Source organism: Triticum urartu, chromosome 1A (genome assembly GCF_056163025.1).
Source record: "Triticum urartu cultivar PI428250 chromosome 1A, HENAU_Tu73, whole genome shotgun sequence".
NCBI lineage: Eukaryota > Viridiplantae > Streptophyta > Magnoliopsida > Poales > Poaceae > Triticum > Triticum urartu.
In genome coordinates, this window is record NC_141873.1 from 365,911,363 (window position 1) to 365,937,433 (window position 26,071).

At 44.4% G+C, this 26,071-nt stretch overlaps 1 protein-coding gene and 1 pseudogene across 1 annotated transcript; one reads left to right on the top strand and one right to left on the bottom strand.

Annotated features, from left to right (window-relative positions):
* Positions 1-2,495: 2,495 nt before the first annotated feature.
* Positions 2,496-7,394, bottom strand: LOC125510885 (uncharacterized). The gene is made up of 4 exons (XM_087521514.1): positions 6,653-7,394; positions 6,493-6,568; positions 6,051-6,119; positions 2,496-3,370 (listed from the first exon to the last, which is right to left on the bottom strand). Exons 1-3 carry the CDS (start codon positions 6,953-6,955, stop codon positions 6,115-6,117), a joined length of 384 nt encoding a protein of 127 aa, XP_087377640.1. The 5' UTR covers positions 6,956-7,394; the 3' UTR covers positions 2,496-3,370; positions 6,051-6,114.
* Positions 3,319-6,033, top strand: LOC147991256 (uncharacterized; annotated as a pseudogene).
* Positions 7,395-26,071: the final 18,677 nt, after the last annotated feature.

Below are 26,071 nucleotides of genomic sequence, written 5' to 3' on the forward strand. Positions count from 1 at the left end.
ACCAAGGTTGTCACTGTGACAAATTGGGAAGCTCCAACAACAGTTGGAGAGATCCGGAGATTTCTTGGACTCGCGGGATACTACCGAAGATTCATTGAAAATTTCTTGAAAATTGCAAAACCTATGACGGAGTTGTTGAAGAAGGATACCAAATTCAAATGGATTTAGGAATGTGAGGCCTGTTTCCAGGAGTTGAAGAAACGTTTGGTTACCTTGCCAGTGTTGATTCTGCCAGATCAGTACAAGGATTACGAGGTGTATTGTGACGCTTCACTTCGAGGACTTGGAGCAGTGCTTATGCAGGAGGGAAGAGTTGTTTCATATGCTTCACGACAGCTTAAGCCCCATGAGTTGAATTATGCTACACATGATTTGGAGTTAGCAGCCGTAGGACATGCATTGAAGACTTGGAGACATTTTCTCATTGGAAACCATTGTGAGGTGTACATGGATCACAAGAGTTTGAAGTACATTTTCATGCAGAAGGAGTTGAATCTCAGGCAAAGGAGATGGTTGGGGCTCATCAAGGATTATGGTATGAGATTGCATTATCACCCCAGAAAGGCTAACGTAGTAGCCGATGTGTTGAGTCGTAAGAGTCATGTCAACACACTAATGACGGGAGATTTACCGAAGGTGTTAGTCGAGGATCTTCGTGAGCTATGTTTGGAGATAGTTCCGAGAGGCTACGTTGCAACATTGGAGATTCAGTCTACTTTGATGGATAAGATCAGAGAAGTTTAGAAGACCGACAAGGAGGTTGCCTCTATAAAGGAGAAGTTGAGCAAAGGAACAGCTAAAGGATTTCGTGAGGATGAGCATGATACCTTATGGTTTGAGGATCGCGTTTATGTGCCTAATGATCCGGAGATCAGGAAGTTGATTCTGCAAGAGGCCCATGATTCACCATACTCGATTCACCCAGGAAACACCAAGATGTATTTGGATTTGAAGGATACTTTCTGGTGGTCAGGAATGAAGAAGGATATTGCAGAGTATGTAGCAGTTTGTGATGTATGTCAGAGAGTAAAGGCAGAGCATCAGAAGCCAGCAGGATTGCTACAACCATTGCCGATGCCCGAATGAAAGTGGGATAAGCTAGGCATGGATTTTATCACGGGATTAACCAGGACCCGTTCAGGCTATGACTCGATATGGGTTGTAGTCGATCGCTTGACGAATGGAGCTCATTTCATTCCAGTAAAGACCACTTACACCAGTGCTAAGTTGGCAAAGATATACATGACCATGATCGTATGTCTGCATGGAGTTCCGAGGAGCATTGTATCCGATAGAGGAACCCGGTTTACCTCAAAGTTGTGGAATCAGTTGCACGAAATTTTGGGTACCAGGCTAGAGTTTAGTACAACTTTGCACCCGCAGACAGATGGACAGACCGAGAGAGTCAATCAGATTTTGGAGGATATGCTGAGAGCTTGTGTGCTAGATTATGGATTTAGTTGGGACGACAATTTGCCATATGCAGAGTTCTCTTACAACAACAGTTATCAATCCAGTTTGAAGATGGCCCCTTTCGAAGCCTTGTACGGAAGGAGGTGCAGGACCCCATTGTTGTGGCATGAAGTTGGAGACCGCCAGTTGTTTGGACCGGATTTGATTAAGGAGTCTGAACAAAAAGTGAAATTGATTCGCGATAGGCTCAAGGTAGCCTAGTCCAGGCAGAAGAGTTACGTAGATTCTAAATGTAAGGAGACAGTTTACGAAGTCAGAGACGGAGTGTATCTTCGAGTATCTCCACTTCGGGGAGTTAAGCGCTTTGGAGTTAAGGAAATGGTAGCGCCACGTTTTGTGGGACCATACAAAGTTTTGGAACATATGGGAGAAGCTGCCTACAAGTTTGAGTTGCCCAAAGGATTGTCAGGGGTTCACGATGTGTTCCACGTTTCCCAGTTGAAGAAGTGCCACGCAGAGATGGCTGACATACCGCTGAGAGATACAGTGCCGCTAGAAGCCATTCAGTTGGATAGTGATTTGACCTATGAGGAGAAACCAGTCAAGATTCTCGAGTATGCCAGCCGAGTCACCCGCAGCAAGGTTATCAAGTTTTGCAAAGTTCAGTGGAGCCACCACACCGAGGATGAAGCCACCTGGGAGCGAGAGGAAGAACTGCTGAAGAACCACCCTCACCTATTTTCTAGCCAACCCGAATCTTGAGGGCGAGATTCATCTTAAGGGGGGGTAGGTTTGTAACATCCCAAATTTTCAATTTAGAATGTTATACACTAGACCATTAATGCATATCATATTTTATTTGCTTTTGGCCTGATCCAGAAATTCTATGCAACTCAAGGACCCACGGAAAGAGTTGGGGATTTCGTTATTTTCATATTTAGGTTCTCTCAAATTTTGAAAATAGGATCTTTGATTTTATTTATTTTATCTTCAATTATTTCTATAATAAAAATATGAGAGAGGGAATAAAATGACTTTCCCAAAATAAAGAAATATTGAAGGTTTAATAAAAAAATCAAGTAAGAGTTTATTTCGGATCTTCTCGCTATTTTATTTGAATTTAGGAAAAAATTGCACGATTTCAAAACTGTATTTTAGGGCCAAGAAAATGTTCATCCTGTTCTAAATACTCCCTCCCTTTACTTTTGTAAGGCGCGGAAGAAAATTTCTGACAGCCCCAAAAAATCGGTAATGGACAACTATTCCCCTTTCAATCGATCAATTTGAAATTCAAAAAATATCGGAATCGCCTCGCCCAGCGCATCGTCGCCCACCTCGCGCCCTGCTTCTCCTCGCCTCGCGCGTCGTCGACCACCTCGCGCCCGGCTTATCCTCGCCCAGCGCGTCGCTGCCCACCTCGTGCCCAAGATCTCCTCGCTGCTCACCTGGCGCCCAACTTCTCTGCCCAGGATCTCCCGCTCATCGTTGCCCAGGATCTCCTCCTCATCGCCGCCCAGATTCCTGGTCGCCGCCGACCCAGGAGCACACCTCGCCGGCCGCCGGCCACCAGCCCCTGCGCACCTCGCCGGCACTGCCTCCCTTCATCCCCGTGTCGTCGGCAAGGTGCAGCTAGCCTGAGCCAGGGGAGAAGGCCATGAGAAGTTTAGCTCGGAAGCTGGCCTAACTCCTCGCCCAGCACCTCGCTGCTCCTTGCCCAGGATCTGCGTACTCCACAACCTCCAGGCTCGGTGATACTTGTTGGCTTATCGCCGAAAGCCGGCCCAGCTTCTCGTCCAGCACCTTGATGGTCCAGCTCCTCACTAGCAACATCAGCAGATCTTCAACAGCAAGGAAGAAGCAGATCCTCAACATCAACAGCAGCAAATCGTTGGCCCAATTTCAAGCATGGTAGTCCCAGATCTCAATTTCACTCCACCTGAAGAAGGAAACGAAGAACCTGAAGAAGAAAGCAACAATGCTGGTCAAAATCCAGGTATAATTTCTTCTAATCTTGCATCAAATTATGCCTCGGAAGTAACAGAGAAGGGATTGCTAAGATTGAATAGTGCATATGAGGAAGCTTCATTTTGTTCACAGGTTATTCAACAAGCAACATTTACATTTTCAACAAGCAATAGAGGTCTCCTGGACATTGTAAGGGTATTTCAGTTTTTGTCTCATTTGCTTATAGGCAAAATGAACAAACTCCATGTATGTGTGTGTAAATAAACATATACTCTGACAGCATATACCCTGACAGCATGTATGTGTGTGTAAATAAGGATATACCCTGACAGCTACGAATGGAAAAGAATTGTTGCAAGAACAACGGTGTACCTCAAAATATTTTCATACTACTCCAAATTAAAAAGAAAAAGCAATGCAAAAACAAATCATGGAGTATAATTTGCTTGCTTGCTTGCAACAGAGGTCAATCATGGAGTATAAAGTTTAGTTTATATTTACAAATTTAGTTTACATTTATATTTTCAGCAAGCAGCATTTATGTTTATATTTACAGCAAGTAAAGCAAGCAATACTCCTATCGTATGGAATTGCTGTTGCTATTGTTGACCTCTTGTTTACATTTCCAGCAACCAATTTGTAATATTCTTACAATAATTAATTTAATTATTCTATTGCTATTGTAGGAGTGCAAAGGCAAAGGAATTGGCTCACTGATGCGCAGAGATATGCCGCTTACATGTCCTTGGAAACCCTCCATAAGAGTAGAGGAGGCAAGTTCAAGAGAACTGATAAGAAGGACGTGGCTGCAATATTTGGAGCACATGTTCGAGTTATTCAAAGAATATGGGAGACAGCAATGAAACAGAAAGGCCTTGGTCAGGAGGTGGATGTTTGAAACAAAAGAAAGGAAAATTGTGGAAGAAAATCGTATGATGATATCCTGTCTCTCATTCTGACAATTCCCTTAAACAAGAGGTCAACTATTCGATCTCTAGCCAAGGCACTGGGTGTAAGCCCTACTACACTATACAAGAAGTTCAAGTTGAATAAGATAAGGAGACACTCCAACAGGGTAAAGCCGGTACTGACAGACAAAAATAAGAGAGATAGGGTGGATTTTTGCCTCTCTATGCTAGATGAGGCAACATTAGAAGATGTAAACCCAAGTTTCAGGAGTATGCATAATATTGTTCACATCGACGAGAAATGGTTCTCCATGACCAAGAGAAAGAGGAACTACTATCTGCTGCCTGACGAAGAGGACCCGGAAAGACCTGTCAAAAACTCTATTGGAAAAGTGATGTTTCTCACAGCGGTAGCAAGACCACGGTTTGATGAAGATGGGAACATGACATTCTCCGGAAAAATTGGGGTATGGCCATTCATGAGAGTGACTGCAACAGCAAAAAGAAGCAAGAACAGGGAAAAAGGGACATTGGAAACAAAGCCTGTCATAGTGACGAGGGATGTGATGAGAGAGTACATTATACAGAAGGTTGTGCCAGCGATTCAAGCATTGTGGCCTGCAGATGATGATGGACAACCCTTTTTTATCCAGCAAGATAACGCGAGAACACATATCCTACCTAATGATCAAGCATTCGCGGAAGCTGTGGACGAAAGTGGCCTGGACATCAGAATAATGTATCAGCCTCCAAATTCTCCGGACATGAACACCCCGGACCTTGGGTTCTTCAGCTCCATTCAGTCACTAACAGACTGCAAAAGTCCGAAAACTATTCCAAAGCTGATTAAAGGTGTTCAAGAGGAGTTCAATGGATATGAAGTTTCAAAACTTAACAAAGTATTCATAACTCTGCAGGCTTGCATGGTCGAAGTAATGAAGAATGGTGGAGCCAATAAATACAAAATCCCGCACATGAACAAGGATAGGCTAGAAAGGCTACAACTACTACCGCCCAGGATCTCAGTTCCTCCTGAAGTGTATGCAATGACACTAGAGATGCTTGGACGCTGATCCTACTCCAGTTTGTTGTCTAATCTGTGTGTACTTGTTGTGTATTCTACTCCAGTTTGTTGGAGTACTTGTGTATTCCGTGCTTACAAGCAAAGGAGTATGTGTTTATGTGTGGACTTGGGGTCTATAATTATTGTTTCCAGACTATATTGTGCTATATATTGCTATATACTCCAGCTTATACTTGGAGTACTTGCTATATATTGGAATATATACTCCAGTATTTATGGTTGGAAAAGAAGAGAACTGAATCACTCTCTATAGATAGATTGATACTCCAGTACTCCTAGAAAGTTGCAAAACACTCCAACTAGGAGTATATTCTTTACTTGTTTGATAGGAGTATATATTCTCTGCAGCAAAGAATATACACTCATAGGAAGTTCCAGATGTACTCCTAGATGCAAACTGAGATGCAAAGAGAGATGCCAAGCTCTTTACTGAATATTTAACTAAATTTTTACTCCAAAAATAGGAGTATCATGCTTGCTTAACTGAACTTTTAAGATTCAATGCACCATTGTCGAACTACTTCAGAAAAATTCATGTCGATCAACTCTTTTGGTTGGGTTAAATTATGGTGAATTTCTAACGAGATCGCATATTTGGCACAAAATATTTAAATTATGGAGTATTTCATTCAGTTGAGTAAATAGAAGGGCAACTACTCCATCTACAGTAAGTACATTACCTGAACTTTGGCCGGTTCATACCCATTCCAGAAGATATACTCCACCACATCTGCACCACATCTATTAATCTGCAAGGCAAATTAGGTGGAGAGGATCAAGTGGTGAACACTAAAGTGGCCTGGACATCATTTTTCTTTGCTTGATTTTCATCCACACACACACACAATCTTTCTCCTTCACTTTTTCTTCTCCAAAACAGACGCAGAGTTGTTTTTTTTGCAGAAGCAGAGTTTGATGCGACTTACAAGTTTGTACTGTATCATCATCATATTTGTTGCTTTCAGAAGACACTTAATTTGATAACTGCCTCATCTTAGTACACACACATACAAGCAAAGCTAGCTACTCCCCTGCATTTGATTACTGAGGTGTCAATCAGTGCATGCTATGCGTGTGTGGGAGGCTGGCATGTCACTGTCGTTGTAGTACAAGGAGCCGCACCATTTGAGAGATCCCTCCATCCATCATGCTTGTGAATCTGGTGCTCTGATTCATATCCATGACCAGATGCATTTAACTGAAGGTGAGGTGAGGAGCAGAATACAGACTACAGAGGATGAACCAGATGCATTTAACTAAAGCCGCTGCAGTAAATCCTCACCTCGGAGACGAGCTTCCTGCTCTGCTCTGCGATGGTTGTATGGCTCGAAGAAGGGTCCATCCGCCCCTCCCCTCCCAGCACCCCCATCGTTGATGCTGAGGTGGTGAAGTAACTAACGAGGAGGAGGAAGAGGAGCGGGAGGGTGACGGTGATGTGAGCATCGCCTGAAGCAGCAGATCCGGGAGGACGACCAGCGGCAACAGCTTCGGGCAGGCAACCGGCAGCAGCTCCGGGCAGGCAACCGGCAGCAGCAGCTCCGTCACACCGTCTTGATAGCCCACGCCGCAGATCGAGCACCGCCATTGCAGATCGGAGAGCCGTAGGAGGAAAAATCACATTTTTGACGATGGAGTTGGTGCTGTAGAGCGCCGGCGATGTGCGCGAGGGAGAGAGTGCTGACGACGCGGACGAGGGAGAAGCTCGGGGAGGGGCGGCGCGGGCGAGAGAGGGCGAGGGAGAAGCTTGGGGAGAGGCGGCGCCGGCGATGCGGGCGAGCGTGCGTCAGAGAGGGAGGGATGTGGGAGAGCGTGTGAGGAAGGGGATGCGAATGTTTCGCTACCGCGTCCTCGGCCGACACGGGGGTAAAAATGGAAAACACCATTTTCGTGCGCGACCGAGCGACTGTGCACATGATTTCGTTCCGCGCCTTACAAAAGTGAATGGAGGAAGTATTTTATTTAGATGGTGAAAATTTGTTTTGGCATTTTTAGATTTTTATTTATTTTTCTAAGATTTTCTTAGTTCGGCAGGATTATTTAAAAAAGAAGCTCCCGCGTGCCCGACTGGGCCGAAGCCCAGCCAAGCCAAGCCGGCCCAGCCGCCGCCGTCTCCCGCACCGGATCGGGATCGGAGTCCCGATCGCTGCCGCCGCCCGAGTCGGGGAGGAGTACGCCTCCCGAGGCGCCCCCTCCCCCAAGCCAGGACGCCCCCTCCTTTTATAGCCGCCGCCACCCCGCCTCGCCTCACCCCGTCCCAGCCCCGCTGAGCCGCCGCCGCCTAGCGCCAGCGCCAGGAGCAGCCACCGCCGCCTCTCGCTGCCGCAGCCTCGCCACCCCGCACCGTCCCGTCGCCCCGCCGGAGCCGAACCGGATGTATAGCCGCCGCCGCCGCCGTGGTCCGGTTTTTAAAACAAAACGATCCAGTTTTTTTAGAAACCCTAGTTTCATTTTTTTATAAATCGGTTTTATCAGTTCTTTTATTTAGCGAGTGTTCGCTCGGTCGTTCGTTTTAACGAACGCGTTCACCGTTTAGTTTATCTTTTTCGTTAATCTGTTCGTCAGTTTTTCTTTTTCTCGAATTTTTCCGCGATTATTTCTGATCGCGATTTCTGATCTGATTTTTGTTTTAGTTTATCTTTTCGCTCATTTATCGGAATCAGGCGATTCAAGCGCCTGGAGTTTCGTCTCGAAACCCTCTTTCCGTTTAACCAACTAAAACAAGTTTTTGCATCTGTAAAATTTGACCTAGATCCAGATTAGTAAACGAAGCTTGTTTCTTTCGCCGTTTGACTTTCATTGCTTCGTTTGATTTGATTCTTTTTGCAAAGCGGAGTTCTTAAGTTGAACTTTCTGGTTAGATTTCTTATTTGAGTTTTACCCGTGCATTAGATGAGTACTTATTGTGTGCTTGTTTGTTTGCGATAGAGTACCCGGAGTGCGCCGCTTGCTACTTATCTCTAGGTTTCGCGGATTATCAGCAAGGCAAGTAACACTTTGATCATACCTCTTTACTACCTAGTTTTTATTGCATTAGATCAATCCTCAAACAATTGCATGATTAGGATCTAATTAAAATGTGGGTTTTGGGAAGTAGATGAGGTAGTACATATTACCTGTTTTATTATCAAACCCTTGGGAGTTATTCTACATTTGCTTATTATGCCATGCTATGCTAGTAGACGTGGATTGGGTGAGTGTATCCATGACAGATGTGAGATTGTTAATTAATGATTTATTTAAGGTGGCAACTTTAATACACATCTGGGTGGATTGAGGCACCTGGGTATTCCAACGATTGCCTCTTTTTCTTTATGGACCGCCACCCAGGCTCAAAGGGATCATGAGATTTTTCATACTAGAAACTTCCGTGTGCAGCCACAAGCTACTATGGTCTCTAGCATAGTTGATTTAGTCGTGCGAACTCTTACAGTGGTAGACTAGCAGATGTAAGGGAAAGTAGGTGTAACGGTCTACCCGATCGTAAGGTGCTAGCACTTCTGAAAGACTATGTCTCGGTCATCCGTTTCTCAAACACCATGTAGTGCGAGAATCCCAACGAAGGAGATCGAGTCTTGTGGGGAAAAGTGTGCAAACCTCTGCAGAGTGTATACACTAATCATGATTAGACGTGTCCCGGGTGATGGACGTTTTGAGTACCTAGTACTTGGATTATCATGTGAATCTCATCATGTTGTGTCCTACAGTCAGCGTGTGCTCTGATACCATCTTGTAGCAACCAGACCTCAAACAGTCTGATCTCTGTGCATCAGTGTCATCCCTGGATCGGTAATGTTGACACGCATAGTACTTGAGGATTTATAACAGAGTAGCAATCACACACTTATTACATCGGATGTCTCAGAAGAGAACTTATTACAATAAATATGGCTTAAGGCCATCTAATACGATAACAACAGAAGGCTTGGAAGATAAAGTGAGTCCATCAACTCCAACGGCATCACTGAGTGAAAGACCACAACCTATGGCTCCTTACTCGTCGTCTGAAAAGTCTGCGGCATGATACGTTGCAGCCCGAAAATGGGTCAGCACATGGAATATGTTGGCAATGTAACACAAGAGAGTAATGAACAGAATAAGGCTATCACTACATGCATATTTGGCTGGTGGAGGCTGTATGGTTAATATGTTTTGCGGAAAGCTAATTTTTCCCTACAACAAAGGAATAAATTTTATTTATGTATCATGGTGGTTGTTAAACATTGAGAAGGTTCACCCAACTCAATCCCAATTAAGCATCATCATTAAACCCAATCGAATTATATTAAGAGTGATGAGATCCACATGATAATCGAAGAACTAGATACTCAAGATGTACATAACCGGGGACACGGCTAACCATGATTAGTTTGTACACTCTGCAAAGGTTTGTGCACTTTTCCCAGAAGACTCGATCTCCCCCGTTGGATTTCTCGCACTACATGATGTTTGAGAAACGGATGACCGAGACACAGTCTTTCCGAAGAGGTCCCCTTAACCGATAGATAGGCCTATACACCTACAATCCCCTACATCTGCTAGCCCATCATGGAAAGGTTTCCCACAACTTACTCAACTATGCCAGAGCCCATAATGGCATGTGGCTGCACATGGAAGACTCTAGCATGAATAGTCTTATGATCCCTTTGAGCCTGAGTGGAAGTCCATAGGAGAATCACACGGTACCCCGTGATTTCCAAAAATACAGGCAACACCGGGTTCCCTAGGTGCCTCAATCCACCCAGATGTGTATTAAAGTTGCCACCTTAAGTTAACCATTAACTAACAATACTCACATCTGCCATGAATACACTCAAACACAAACCACGTCTACGAGCATATCATAGCAATATAAGCAACGTAGAAGTAACTCCCAAAGGTTTGGTAATAACATGACAGTAGGTACTACCTCATCTACTTCCCATAACCCACATATTAATCAGATCCTAATCATGCAATTGTTTGAGGATTGATCTAATGCAATAAAACTGGGTAGTAAAGTGGTATGATCAAAGTGTTACTTGCCTTGCTGATGATCCGTGAAACCTAGAGACTCGTAGTAACACGCTTCGCACTACGGGTACTCTATCGCAATCAGACAAGCATACAATAAGCAATCAAGCAAAGATGCACGGGTAAAACTCAAATAAGAAGATCTCCAGAAAGTTCAACTTAAGAACTCTGGTTTGCAAAAAGAATCAAATCAAACGAAGTAACAAAACTCAAACTGCGAAAGAAACAAGCTTCTATTACTAATCTAGACTAAAGTCAAATTTAAAATAGCAAAAACTTGTTTAAGTTGATTAAACAGAAAGAGGGCTTCGAGATGAAACTCTAGGCGCTTGAATCGCCTGATTCCGATAAACGAGGGAAAAGTTAAACTAAAACAAAAATCGGATCAGAAATCGCGATCGAAAATAATCGCGAAAAAAATCTGAGAAAACGAATGAATGGACGTTCGCTAAATAACTAAACCCAAAAACCGATCTAAATAAAAAACAACCTCAGTTTGTATTAAAAAACCGATGGTTTTCTAACGAAAACCACGGCGGCGGTGGCCGCTACCTCGACGAACCCGGCGAGGGCGGCGGCGGGTCCGGCGGTGGTGGTCGGCGGTGATGGGCAGCGGGGCGACGGCGGGGTCGTCGTACGGCGGCGACGTGGCTGCGAGGGGCGGCGGCATCGTCGGGTTCCGGCGGCGGTGGCGCACGACGGTGGCGGCGGCGCACGTTTCGAGGTTGGGCTAGGGTTTCGGGTGCGGGGGCTTCCGGCTCGGGCCTTCGGCCTTTAAAGGGCCGGCCGGGTACAGTGTCCCAGGCAGGCACAGCCCTGTTAGGTCGGTAACTTAAAAAAAACAATCCACGCAGAAAAACGAATAAAAGTAATACTAAACAGACTCCAAAAATCCTGAAATAAATTTTCCCCGTCCTCTAAAAATCTATCGGACAAGGTGAACATTTATTTGGGACTCTAATGCTATTTTGAAAAACGCATATTTTTCCTAATTCAAATAAAATAGCAATAAAACTCCGAGTAAAAATCTTATTTGATTTTAATATTAAATCTCCAATATTTCTTTATTTTGGGGAAGTCATTTTATCCCTCTCTTTTATTTTTATAAAAGAAATATTCGAAGAGAAAATAATTAAAATCAAACGATCCTGTTTTCAAAATTTGAGAAAACTCAAATATGAAAATAACGAAACTCCCAACTCTCTCCGTAGGTCCTTGAGTTGCGTAGAATTTCTAGGATCAAACCAAAATGCGATAAAATATGATATGCAATGATGATCTAATGTATAACATTCCAAATTGAAAATTTGGGATGTTACAAATCTACCCCATTAAGATGAATCTCGCCCTCGGGATTCGGGTTGGCTAGAAAATAGGTGAGGGTGATCCTTCCGTAGGTCTTCCTCTTGTTCCCAGGTGGCTTCATCCTCAGTATGGTGGCTCCACTGAACCTTACAAAACTTGATAACCTTGCTATGTGTGACTCGGCTGGCAAAATCAAGAATCTTGACTGGTTTCTTCTCGTAGGTCAAATCGCTATCCAACTGAATTGCTTCCAGTGGCACTATATCTCTCAGAGGAATATCAGCCATCTCTGTGTGGCACTTCTTCAACTGAGAAACGTGGAACACATCGTGAACTCCTGACAATCCTTCGGGAAATTCCAACTTGTAAGAAACTTCTCCCATACGTTCCAAAACTTTTTATGGTCCCACAAAACATGGTGATAATTTTCCCTTAACTCCAAAGCGCTTCACTCCTCGAAGTGGTGATACACAAAGATACACTCTGTCTCCAACTTCGTAAACTATCTCCTTGCATTTAGAATTCGCATAGCTCTTCTGCCTGGACTGGGCTACTTTGAGTCTATCGCAAATCAGCTTAATCTTCTCTTCAGACTCTTTAATCAAATCTGGTCCAAACAACTGTCGGTCTCCAACTTCATCCCACAACAACGGTGTCCTGCACCTCCTTTCGTACAATGCTTCGAAAGGGGCCATCTTCAAAATGGCTTGATAGCTGTTGTTGTAAGAGAACTCTGCGTAAGGCAAATTGTCGTCCCAACTAGATCCATATTCTAGTGCACAAGCTCTCAACATGTCCTCCCAAATCTGATTGACTCTCTCAGTCTGTCCATCTGTCTGCGGGTGAAAAGCTGTACTGAACTCTATCCTGGTTCCCAAAGTTTCATGCAACTGATTCCAAAACTTTGAGGTAAACTAGGTTCCTCTATCTGATACAATGGTCCTCGGAACTCCATGCAAACATACGATCCTGGTCATATATCTTTGCCAACTTAGCACTGGTGTAAGTGGTCTTCACTAGGATGAAATGAGCTAGTTTTGTCAAACGATCGACTATAACCCATATCGAGTCATAGCCTGAACGATTCCTGGGCAATCCCGTGATAAAATCCATACCTAGCCTTTCCCACTTCCATTCGGGTATCAGCAATGGTTGTAGCAATCCTACTAGCTTCTGATGCTCTACCTTCACTCTCTGACATACATCACAAACTGCTACATACTCCGCAATATCCTTATTCATTCTGGTCCAAACTATCCTTCAAATCTAGGTACATCTTAGTATTTCCTGGGTGAATCGAATATGGCGAATCATGGGCCTCCTGCAAAATCAGCTTCCTGATCTCCTGATCATTTGGCACATATACGCGATCCTCGAACCATAAGGTATCATGCTCATCCTCACGAAATCCTTTAGCCTTTCCTTTGCTCATCCTTTCCTTTATCTCAGCTATCTCCTTGTCCGTCTTCTGAGCTTCTCTGATCTTATCCATCAAAGTAGACTGAATCTCCAATGCTGCAACATAGCCTCTCGGAACTATCTCCAAACATAGCTCGCGAAGATTCTCTGTTAACTCCTTGGGTAACTCTCCGGTCATGAGTGTATTGACATGACTCTTGCGGCTCAACGCATCAGCTACTACGTTAGCCTTTCCGGGATGATAGTGCAACTTCATATCATAATCCTTAATGAGTTCCAACCATCTCCTCTGTTTGAGATTCAACTCCTTCTGCGTGAAGATATACTTCAAACTCTTGTGATCCGTGTATACCTCACAATGGTTCCCGATGAGAAAATGTCTCCAAGTCTTCAACGCATGCACTACGGCTGCTAACTCCAAATCATGAGTAGCATAATTTAACTCATGGGGTTTAAACTGTCGTGAGGCATATGAAACAACTCTTCCCTCCTACATAAGTACAGCTCCAAGTTCTCGATGAGAAGCGTCGCAATACACTCCATAATCCTTGCATTGATCTGGCAGAATCAACACTGGTGATGTAACCAAGCGTTTATTCAACTCCTGAAAGCTGGCCTCACATTCCTCAGTCCATTTTAACTTGGTGTCCTTCTTTAACAACTCCTTCATAGGCTTTGCAATCTTCGAGAAATTCTCAATGAATCTCTGGTAGTATCCCGCGAGTCCAAGAAAACTCCAGATCTCTCCAACTGACGTGGGTTCCTCCCAATTTGCCACAGTGACAACTTTGGTGGGGTCTACCGCTATTCCTTCTCTAGATATAACATCCCCAAGGAATCCAACTTCCTTCAACCAAAACTCGCACTTGCTGAACTTGGCATATAGCTGATGTTCTCTGAGCTTCCCAAGTACTAAACGTAAATGCTCTTTATGCTCCTCTTCATTCTTCGAGTAGACCAGAATATCATCAATGAACACCACAACGAACTTATCCAAAAACTCCATAAACACCTTGTTCATCATGTTCATGAAATAGGCAGGTGCGTTAGTCAGGCCAAATGACATAATGGTATATTCGTATAGCCCGTACCTCGTGGTAAAAGTTGTCTTAGGTATATCCTGCTCTCAAATCTTCAGTTGGTGGTACCCTGATCGCAGATCGATCTTGGAAAACACCTTAGCTCCTTGAAGCTGATCAAACAAATCATTGATCATTGGCAGTGGGTACTTGTTCTTGATCGTCACCTCATTCAATCCTCGATAATCAACAACCATCCTCAATGATCCATCCTTCTTCTCCAGTACAAGTACTGGTGATCCCCAAGGTGACGAGCTTGGGCGAATATATCCTTTATCCAGTAACTCCTTAATGTGCTTCTTAATTTCCTCTATATCCTGTGCGGGCATCCTGTACGGTCTCTTAGATATTGGCCCTGTGCCTGGCAAAAGCTCAATCAAAAACTCGATGCCTCTATCCGGTGGCATGCCTGACAACTCTTCTGGAAATACATCTGGGAAATCCTTCACCACTGGTACTTCCTCCTGTACAACTCCTGATAAGGAATTTACTTGAGTCCTAATCGACACATGTCGGGGTACATACTTGATCCTTCTTCCTTCTGGGGTGGTGAGCAAAATTGACTTATTGGCGCAATCGATGTTTCCTCCATACATCGATAGACAATCCATACCCACAATCACATCCAAAGCTTGCGACTCCAAAATTATCAAGTCTGAGGGGAAAACATGCCTACCTATGGTCAATGGCATCTGAAAACATCCTTGGCTTGCCATATACTCTGCTCCTGGCGAGCTCACTAACATAGGTGTACTAAGAACTTTGGTGGGAAGCTTATACTTATCCACAAATCCCCTTGATATGTATGAATGCGATGCACCAGTATCAAAAAGAACGGCTGCAGTAAATGACTTAACCAAAAACTTACCTATTACTGCATTTGGCTGGGCTTCAATCTCCTCCACATTAACGTGGTTCACTTGTCCCCTGTTGAAAGGGTTGGGCTTCTTCCCAGAACTTCCATTTCCATTTCCATTCTTAGCTTCAGGAGATTCATTGGCGTAATGTCCAGTCTTCTGGCACTTGTAGCAAGTAACGTGGCTTAGATCTTTCTTGGCGGGTGTTGCTGGGTTGGAATGGTTCTGGACGTTGCTTCCTCCATTACCATTCCCATTTTGGGGCCACTATGGTTGTGCGAACTTCCTCCAGTGTGATTGTGACCTCCATGGTTATGCTGAAGGGGTCCTCCCGAGTTCGGGAAAAAATGGGGTCTCTGCTGAGCTCCAGAATTATACTTCCCTTGTCCACACTTCCTCTTGCGGTTGTCAATCTGCTGCTGCTTCCCTTCAATCATGAGAGCTCTATCTACCAACTGTTGGTAGTTATTAAAGGTTGCTACCATCAACTGCATGCTCAGCTCATCATTCAGTCCTTCCAAAAACTTCTCCTGCTTAGCTGCATCCATAGCAACGTCATCTGGGGCATAACATGCTAGCTTGCTAAAGGCATCCACGTACTGGCCAATGATGCATCCTCCTTAGCGTAAGTTGCGAAACTCATGCTTCTTCATGGCCATAGCTCCTGTTGATACATGGGCAGTGCGAAAAGCCTGCTGGAACTGGTCCCACGTTACGGTGTCGATGGGATAGGTGACAGTGTAATTCTCCCACCATGCTGATGCGGGTCCATCAAGCCGATGTGAGGCAAAACGCACTCTTTCCGCATCTGTGCATCCTGCAGTGGTCAACTCCCTTCCAATCTTGCAGAGCCAATCATCTGCCACTATCGGCTTGGTGCTACTGGAGAACACCAGCGGATTCAGCCTTAGAAAACGGGCTAAGTGATCAACAGGTGGTGGTGGTGGGTTGTTGTTGTTGTTCCCCTGATTCTGATTCTGGACTAGTATCTGCATCAATGCATTCTGCTGCTGGATCAACTGAGTGAGCTCCGGTGGGAAAGCAAATCCATTGTCTCGTCTTGGAGGCATCTGATGGGTTTAGAAAAGATGAGAAAACAGAGTAGAATGAGGTCTAGGGGGAAAACACTACCCATATGCACATGAGACAAACACAATCATATCACTCAATCAATCAAGCAAGGGCATACAATCGGTCTAGAACTATCGTTACAAAAGTGCTCGGACTATACTATATACATGGTGGAATACTACTGCTGATATGGTAGTCGACTAGAAAAATTGATCGGTAGAAGATTCCATAATATCCGCTCCAGCTTCATCAACAAAGTCATCATCGCTATCGTCGGGATCTGAGTCGGTGTCGTTGATGATGATGTAGTTCTTCGGGCAAGTGGAATCGTCATCTTCTCCTCCTGGCGCGGGGTCTCCCATGAATACTCCTAGCTTCCTTGTCAGATCATCATTCTTCTCCACTAGTACGACGATTTGTTCCTCATAATCTTCGCGAGTTGCCTTGAGTTCTTATTCAAGCTCGGTGATCCTTATCATTGCCTTCTTCAGATCTATCATGCCTGCGCACATCTGGTTCTCTAGACATATGTTCTGGTTTAACTCCTGGATGCAAGCGGCACTTGATCTATCCTTCCTGGTGCTGATCATCTCCCATTGCTCATCTCGGCGCCCACAAATCTGGTAGATAGTATCCTTGATATCCTTGTGGTAAACTTCTCCAATGGGCTGCCATACTCTTTCCTAGACTCCAGCTTGGTGCATCAAAGGAAAACTCTATGGGCTTAGTGACTGGCGTGAATGTCCTTCCTAGAACTTGAACTTGAATCATCCAGCGCTCCTCTTCTGGTAAAGTGGCGTTGTAAGTCCCGGTGAAGCTTGGTATTTCGATGTTCAGGTACCTAGTGACTTGCTTCAAGTGGTGTCCAAAAGGTGTGTCTTCATCCGGTTGTGCAAACTTGTTCCTTGCATCCGCCATCCTAAAGAGTAGAAAATGGAGAGGAGTCAGAAATGAGAAGAGAGTAGTGATCTAGGGCTTTAGCTTAGTGGTCGTGTCCTACAGTCAGCGTGTGCTCTGATACCATCTTGTAGCGACCAGACCTCAAACAGTCTGATCTCTGTGCATCAGTGTCATCCCTGGATCGGTAATCCTGACACGCACAGTACTTGAGGATTTATAACAAAGTAGCAATCACACACTTATTACATCGGATGTCTTAGAAGAGAACTTATTACAATAAATATGGCTTAAGGCCATCTAATACGATAACAGCGGAAGGCTTGGAAGATAAAGTGAGTCCATCAACTCCAACGGCATCATTGAGTGAAAGACCACGACCTATGGCTCCTTACTCGTCGCCTGAAAAGTCTGCAACATGATACGTTGCAGCCAGAAAACGGGTCAGCACACGGAATATGCTGGCAATGTAACACAAGAGAGTAATGAACAGAATAAGGCTATCACTACATGCATATTTGGCTGGTGGAGGCTGTATGGTTAATATGTTTTGCGGAAAGCCAATTTTTCCCTACAACAAAGGAATAAATTTTATTTAACTATCATGGTGGTTGTTAAACATTGAGAAGGTTCACCCAACTCAATCCCAATTAAGCATCATCATTAAACCCAATCAAATTATATCAAGAGTGATGAGATCCACATGATAATCCAAGAACTAGATACTCAAGATGTCCGTAACCGGGGACACGGCTAACCATGATTAGTTTGTACACTCTGCAGAGGTTTGTGCACTTTTCCCCACCAGACTCGATCTCCTCCGTTGGATTTCTCGCACTACATGATGTTTGAGAAACGGATCACCGAGACACAGTCTTTCCAAAGAGGTCCCCTTAACCGATAGATAGGCCTATAGACCTACAATCCCCTACATCTGCTAGCCCATCATGGAAAGGTTTCCCACAACTTACTCAACTATGCCAGAGCCCATAATGGCATGTGGCTGCACACGGAAGTTTCTAGCATGAATAATCTTATGATCCCTTTGAGCCTGGGTGGCAGTCCGTAGGAGAATCACATGGTACCCCAGGATTCCAAAAATACAAGCAACACTGGGTTCCCCAGGTGCCTCAGTCCACCCAGATGTGTATTAAAGTTGCCACCTTAAATTAACCATTAATTAACAATACTCACATCTGTCATGAATACACTCAAACCCAAGCCACGTCTACAAGCATAGCATAGCAATATAAGCAATGTAGAAGTAACTCCCAAAGGTTTGGTAATGACAGGACAGTAGGTACTGCCTCATCTACTTCCCATAACCCACATATTACACAGATCCTAATCATGCAATTGTTTGAGGATTGATCTAATGCAATAAAACTGGGTAGTAAAGTGGTATGATCAAAGTGTTACTTGCCTTGCTGATGATCCATGAAACCTAAGACTCGTAGTAACACGATTCGCACTCTAGGTACTCTATCGTAATCAGACAAGCATACAATAAGAAATCAAGCAAAGATGCACGGGTAAAACTCAAATAAGAAGATCTAACCAGAAAGTTCAACTTAAGAACTCCGGTCTGCAAAAAGAATCAAATCAAACGAAGCAACAAAACTCAAACTACGAAAGAAACACGCTTCGATTACTAATCTGGACTAAAGTCAAATTTTATAGTAGCAAAACCTTGTGGCTCTTGAATCGCCTGATTCTGATAGACGAGCGAAAAGTTAAACTAAAACGAAAATCGGATCAGAAATCGCGATCGAAAATAATCGCGAAAAAAATCCGAGAAAAAAAACTAACGAACAGGCTAACAAACGAACGTTTGCTGTCTATGGCTAAACGGTGAAAACCGTTTGTTAAAACGAACGAACGAACGGGCGTTTGCTAAATAACTAAACCGGAAAAACCCGATCTAAATAAAAACAACAACCGTGGTTTGTTTTAAAAAAACTGATGGTTTTCTAACAAAAACTGCGGTGGCGGTGGCGACTACCTCGACGAACCCGGCGAGGGCGGCGGCGGGTCCGGCGGTGGTGGTCGGCGGCGACAGGCGGCGGGGCGATGGTGGGGTCGGCGTACGGCGGTGGCATGGCTGTGAGGGGCGGCGGCGGCGGGTTCCGGCGGCGGCGGCGGGTTCCGGCGGCGGCGGCGGCGCACGTTTCAAGGCGGGGCTAGGATTTCGGGTGCGGGGGCTGGCGGCTCGGGCCTTCGGCCTTTAACGGGCCGGCCGGGTACAGTGTCCCAGGAAGACACGGGCCGGTTAGGTTGGTAACTCTTTTTTTAAAAAAAATCTGCGCAGAAAAACGAATAAAAGAAATACTAAACGGACTCCAAAAATTCTGAAATAAATTTTCCCCGTCCTCTAAAAATCTATCGGACAAGGTGAACATTTATTTGAGACTCTAATGCAATTTTGAGAAACACATAATTTTCCTAATTCAAATAAAATAGCAATGAATCTCCAAATAAAAATCTTATTGATTTTAATATTAAATCTCCAATATTTTTTATTTTGGGGAAGTCATTTTATCCCATCTCTTTTATTTTTATAAAATATATATTCGAAGAGAAAATAATTAAAATCAAACGATCCTATTTTCAAAATTTGAGAAAACTCAAATATGAAAATAACGAAACTCCCAACTCTCTCCTTAGGTACTTGAGTTGCGTAGAATTTCTGGGATCAAACCAAAATGCAATAAACTATGATATGCAATGATGATCTAATGTATAACAATCCAAATTGAAAATTTGGGATGTTACAGATAGATGATTTGAAGAAAACCTTTGACAATCTCCGGGTTTACAAGATGATGCTTAACCCGGCCAAGTGTGTTTTTGGTGTGCCGGCAGGCAAGCTCCTGGGTTTTTTAGTGTCTAACAGAGGAATTTAAGCTAATCCAGAGAAGATCAAAGCTATCACTTCTCTAGCTAAGCCGGCATGTATCAATGATGTATAGCGTCTGGCAGGTCGTATCGCGGCGTTTAGCCGGTTCATAAGCTGGTTGGGGGAGAAGGCTATCCCTCTGTATCAGATGATGAAAAAGACAGATAACTTTGTCTGGAGTGAGGCTGCCGATGCAGCGTTTGAGGATTTGAAGAAGAAGCTGATTGAGCTGCCAGTACTCGTAGCCCCTATTGATAAGGAGCCTTTGTTGTTATATGTGGCTGCTAATAGCTGGGCCGTCAGTGTTGCTATTGTGGTAGAAAGAAAGGAAGCAGGCAAGGAGTATCTGGTTCAAAGGCCGGTTTACCATATCAGTGAAGTGCTTATTGAGTCCAAGCAGAGGTATCCACACTGGCAGAAGCTTGTGTATGGGGTGTTCTTGGCCAATCGGAAGCTTAAACATTATTTTCTAGGCCATCCCATCACCGTGGTCAGCTCTGCTCCTTTGGGAGATATCATCCAAAACAGAGAAGCAACTGGCCAGGTCGCTAAGTGGGCCATTGAGCTTGGGCCTCACGGGTTAAAGTATGTGCCTCGCACGGCCATCAAGTCTCAAGTGCTGGTGGACTTCATCAATGATTGGACAGAACTGTAGATGCGCGAGGAAAAGCCAGATAACACATATTGGACTATTCACTTTGATGGGTCCAGGCAATTGGAGGGTTCGGGGCTGGAGTTATTCTTGCTTCCCCTCGAGGTGATAAATTTTGCTATGTTCTTCGTTTGATGTTTCCTTGTACTAACAATTCAGCCGAGTATGAGGTTTTACTCCACGGTCTTCGGATGGCTAAGGAAATAAACATAAGCTGGGTTAGATGCTTCGGCGACTCAGATTTGGTGGCTCAGTAAGTCTCTGGTACTTGGGACTCTAAGGATCCACTCATGGCAGCTTATCGTTGAGAGGTGGACGTTATTGTTGGTCACTTCAAAGGTTATAAATTTGAGCACGTTGATCGGAGGAAAAACGAAGTAGCAGACGCTTTAAGCCGGCTGGGCTCTCAATGTAAGCCGGTGCCGCCTAATGTCTTTCTTGACGTCTTGCATAACCCGTCGGTTAAGATTCCTACAGAGGAGGATTTGGCTATTCCTGACCCGGAGGCTCAGTTGGTGGCGGCTCTTCACGTCACCCCAGATTGGAAAGTCCCTTACTTAGCCAGGAAGATAACCCGGCGGTCTAAGTCAATGACGATTGTCAATGGAGAGTTACATCATCGCAGTGTCACATGGGCGTTTCAGCGTTGTGTTTCTCTGGAAGAGGGCTGTGAGATTTTACGAGAAATTCATGAAGGAGATTGTGGTCATCATGCCGGTTCAAAGTCTCTTGTAGCTAAAGCTTTTCGCCATGGGTTTTATTGGCTAACAGCTCATGCTGATGTAGAGGACCTCGTTAGCAGGTGTGATGGATGTCCGAAATTTGCACGTCGAGCCCATGTGCTGGCTCAAGAATTGAGGATGATTCCAATTACTTGGCCGTTCGCCGTTTGGGGGCTCGATATGGTTGGGACTTTCAAAAGATCCAAGGATAAGAAGACCCACCTTTTGGTGGCGGTTGATAAGTTCACTAAGTGGGTAGAGGCAGAGCTAGTTAGTAAGTGTGATGCAGCAATGGCGGTTCAATTCATGAAGAAGGTGATCTTCCGTTTTGGCTTTCCACACAGCATTATAACAGACAATGGCACTAATCTCTCTAAAGGTGCTATGGAAGAATTTTGTCAACGTGAGCATATCCGGATTGATGTATCATCAGTAGCTCACCCTCAATCCAACGGTCAAGCTAAGAGAGCAAACCAAGAGATCCGGAAAGGCATCAAACCCCGGCTTATGGTTCCCCTGCAGAGGACGCCGGATTGTTGGGTGGAGGAGTTACCTTCCGTGTTATGGAGCATCAATACCACCCCAAACAGGTCTACGGGATACACACCTTTCTTCATGGTTTATGGAGCAGAGGCAGTTCTCCCTAGTGACATCCGTCATGACTCGCCTCGTGTGGAAGCTTATGTTGAAGCAGACATTGAAAGAGCACGTCAAGAAGCACTTGATCTGTTGGGTGAGGAGCGTGACATAGCAGCCGTTGGGTTAAAACCGGAACTTTTCAAGAAGGCGACCTGGTGCTCCGGCTTATCTAGGATCAGACTGATATGCACAAGTTATCCCCACCTTGGGAAGGACCTTTTGTGGTCAGCAAGAATCTAAACAACGGGTCATATTACCTTATCGATGTTCGAGACCGCAAGGACTCACGCACATCGGAGGAGGAGACCTGCCGGCCATGGAATATTGCTCAGCTTAGGCCATACTACACCTGTGCCACCGGCTCATCCAATGTTCATATTTTGACGATGTATATATTATGATTAAAATAATAATGCCGGCATCCCTGCTAAAGCAGGGTCTTTGTCGTTTTTCTCTCTAAATTAATGAGTCTTCGATTAGTTGGGGGCTTCTTCTTTATACAACAAAGTTATAATTACCCTTTGATTCGGCTTTATACAAAAAACTTGGGACCAAAGAGAGTCGATGGTAAAAGCACGACTCAAACATAGGTACACCCTGAGCACAGCTCAAAATGTCACTTGGGGGCTCTTTTATTCTAAAGAACGAAGAGTTCATAACCTTGTGATAGGCTATAAAAGCCAGGCTTGGAAGCCAGGTGTATTCACCTAAAACCCCAGGTTATCCTGCCTGTATGCCAGATGCTTCTCCATCAGGTAATCCTGATTGACCCACCGAACTCTTAACAGTCAATCTTTTAAACAAGACCACGAACTCGTTAAGGTTAAAATGCCGATTTGTCATCAGAGGGCATGATTTTACGGATAGCAAGGAGAACCTCAGGCTGAAAAGCCGCCTTCCTTGGAACTTGGATAAATCGGCCTGTGATGCACGATGCTGCTCTAACCCCGTGTACTCCTGATAAGTCTATCTTTAAATAAGAACTGAACTTATCCGGGTTAAAATGTCGATTGGGTTAATGAGGGCCGGTTCACGGAAAGCGCGTACCTTCCAGTGGATAATGCTAGTTTCATTGAAGAAGATATTTTGGCTTGGCGGCCTATGAAAGCCTCGGATTTTTTCTGTTGTTTGGATTTGAATGTCTTTCTGAGATTTTTTCTTTTGTGACATAGTAATACATGGTTGAAAAACAATAAGGCTTATAATGCCTTCTGAGTCATATATGACATTAACCGGTGTTTATTAACCTGGCCTGGTCTTCGACTATAAGTCGCCAGTATAAATAAAGGTACATATCTGGTGTTTATTAACCCGGTCCGGCTTTGTTCATAAGCCGGCAATCTTTGATAACTACCAGTATCCAAAGTCTTGGGTTATCACCCTTACTACACTGGCTTGGTAAAATCAACAAGTGTGATCAAATATCACAGGTATGATTTTTTTTCATATATGATTATTATTTTGACCAACCTTGGTTATAAATCATGATAAATTCATGTTGGGGCATTATAACCCGTCCAGCGGTAAACTGCCAGGACGCTTTTTCTCTGTTGTATGCAGGAACAAATTCAAAATTGTTAATATCATAAGGGATATATAGCATATCTTCACATAATGGATAAATAGGTGTTATGAGCAGCACAATATGCATGATGGCATGGCAGAGCAAGAAGTTTAAATCTAGCCTATTACAAGGCGCTTGGAGCCCAAAATGATAAACTGTTTTTAGTCTCCCATAGAGCACATGTTAAGCCGGAGCCGAGTTATGAGTCTTGGCCTAGCTAACTTGACGGTTGCGCCTCATCCCTTTCCGGTTCGTCCTCCTCCACCGTTTGGAGGTTGGGTTTGGACCAGTCAAAGCCATGAAGGGCGATGAATTCAGCCTCATCATCAATCAGACTAGACGGGTCAATCTCAGGGGCGAAAGTGTGCTTACGAATCGGCGGGATTAAGTCCATCACTTTATATGAAGGAGTCGCCATCTTCTTATTGTCTGCTTCAAAACCCGGCTGATACTTGGTACGGTTGGTTTCTTCACCAATGATGGTAGCATGAGGGCGAATTTCCTTGACACAAGTAGCAAAATCCTCTTGGTCGAAAGGCGTTCCATCTTCTTTGAGGCTGGGATATCCACTAGCCATGTCCGCCGGGTCTAATTCTGGCACCCAGGCTTTGGCACGGCTTAAAGCTGTTACAACTCTGGCTCTAGCACACGATCGCTTGATTTCTTGGAACTAAGTGAGCAAGATAGATAGTTTCTTCAGGATGTTACTTAATAGAGTCGGCCCTAGATTCACGGGGGAGATGGTGGCAAGAGTCCGTTGAGCTCCGGTGTACAATTGTTCAACCAGTGTGTAAACCGCCTTAAACTTCACCACAGTATCTCGGCTCAGATTGCTGCTCCTGGGACCTGTAAAGTTTGGACAATGGGTTCAGTGGGGGCTTATAATAGAAAATACTTACTTTAAGTACGTAACAAGGTGACTTACCGAAGATTGTAGAAACCATCTGAGACACACGGTTCTTTAAACCAGTGAGTTCAGTAGTGACTTCTCCTAGAGCCGCCTCAGCTTTCTCTGCACGCTATGTCAAGGCAGTCTTCTCATTGGCCCAAGCCTCTTTCTCTTTCGTGAAGCTGGTCTTTAGCTTTTCTGCCTCAAACACACTCAACTGGAATCTGGATTCAGCTTTCTTTGTCTCAGTCTCTTGAGTCGCCAGCCGGGACTTGGCCTTAGACAATTGGGATTCCAGTTCTGCGGTCGCAGCCTGCATACAGCATAAGGTTTTTTCAGTTTCATGATAGATTATAAAAAACAAGTCCCAAGTGCTTTGCAAGCAATAACACTTGACACTTGGGGGCTAATGTCTGTTAGCGCAATTTTTTCAAAGGAAATGGCTCTTTCTAAAAAAGTCCCAAGTGTTTTGCAAGCAATAACACTTGGAACTTGGGGACTAATGCATATTGCTTGATTTTTTTCTACAAATGAGCTGGATAAGCTGTCAACAGTCTCAGCCGGCTCATGAGGGCTATACGGTTCAGATCTATACAATCACTAGTAGGACTGGCTCATTCATACTGATTAAACCGGCCCTTGGGGGCTACACATGGAAATTGAAATACTATAAGCATCTGGTTTAGTTGCAAACCAGACTTGGAGGGAGTCTAAGACAGAGGTTTCTAAAGTATTCTAAGTCTATAGATCATTCAATATTTTCATAATCAGAAGACTTGGAGGCTGGAAGGGTATATAACTTATATAAGCCGGAGAACGTACCCCATATTTTTGGTGCATCTGCTTGACCATCTCAATTTCTGAATCACGGCTAGAGTGCACTTGACTGAGATAACCAGATAACACTTCACTAATACTCAGGTGAGCATAGTGGGAGACGTCAAACCTCACCTTCTGCCTTTCCATAACTTCTTGTTTGGCAGAATGTCTTGCCAGAACAGTTGGGTTCCCCGGTTCAACAAATCTGGTACCAGTAATTAAAACATCATCACCGTGCTTCTCCGGTGGGTTAACTAAGCTTGACGGCTTGATACTTGATGGATCAATAGAAGTTTCATCCGCAGATGGTTCAGGTAAATCTAGTTGAATGTTGGAAGCAGGGTCCTCTGGATGTTCAGTGTGTTCTGGCACAAAAGTTGACTGCTCCGATTCTTCAGGATGTTCCGGTACGACGGTTGTTTGCTCCGGTTCAGTGGTTTTCAGATCCTCAACCGACTTGGTCACCTTTGCTTTCTTGGGTTTTGCTTGACCACTAAAAAAGGAGTTAGACAAGTCGGTATAATGATGCATATATAAAACTACATAAGAAGGGTAGTTATCTTTACTCGGGAGCGGTCTTGAAGGCCGGCAATCACTACAAAAAAAGATACATCCGTGACATGTTGGGCCGAACGAATTTTTTTTCTGTCATACATATGACACTTCTATGACGATAATTGGGACAAAACCCAATATCATCATAGATGTCGTGGGCTCCTACTTCTAGGATAAAAAACCATGACATAAAATGGGCTTTTCATCCTGGGCGGGCCGGAGACGCAGCTGCATGACATTCTTTGGGCCGTCCATGACGGAAAAAACCATGGTAGAAGCGAGGGCGAGGAAAATTTCATGGAGTTCCCGGTTATGGTGGGAGGTCGG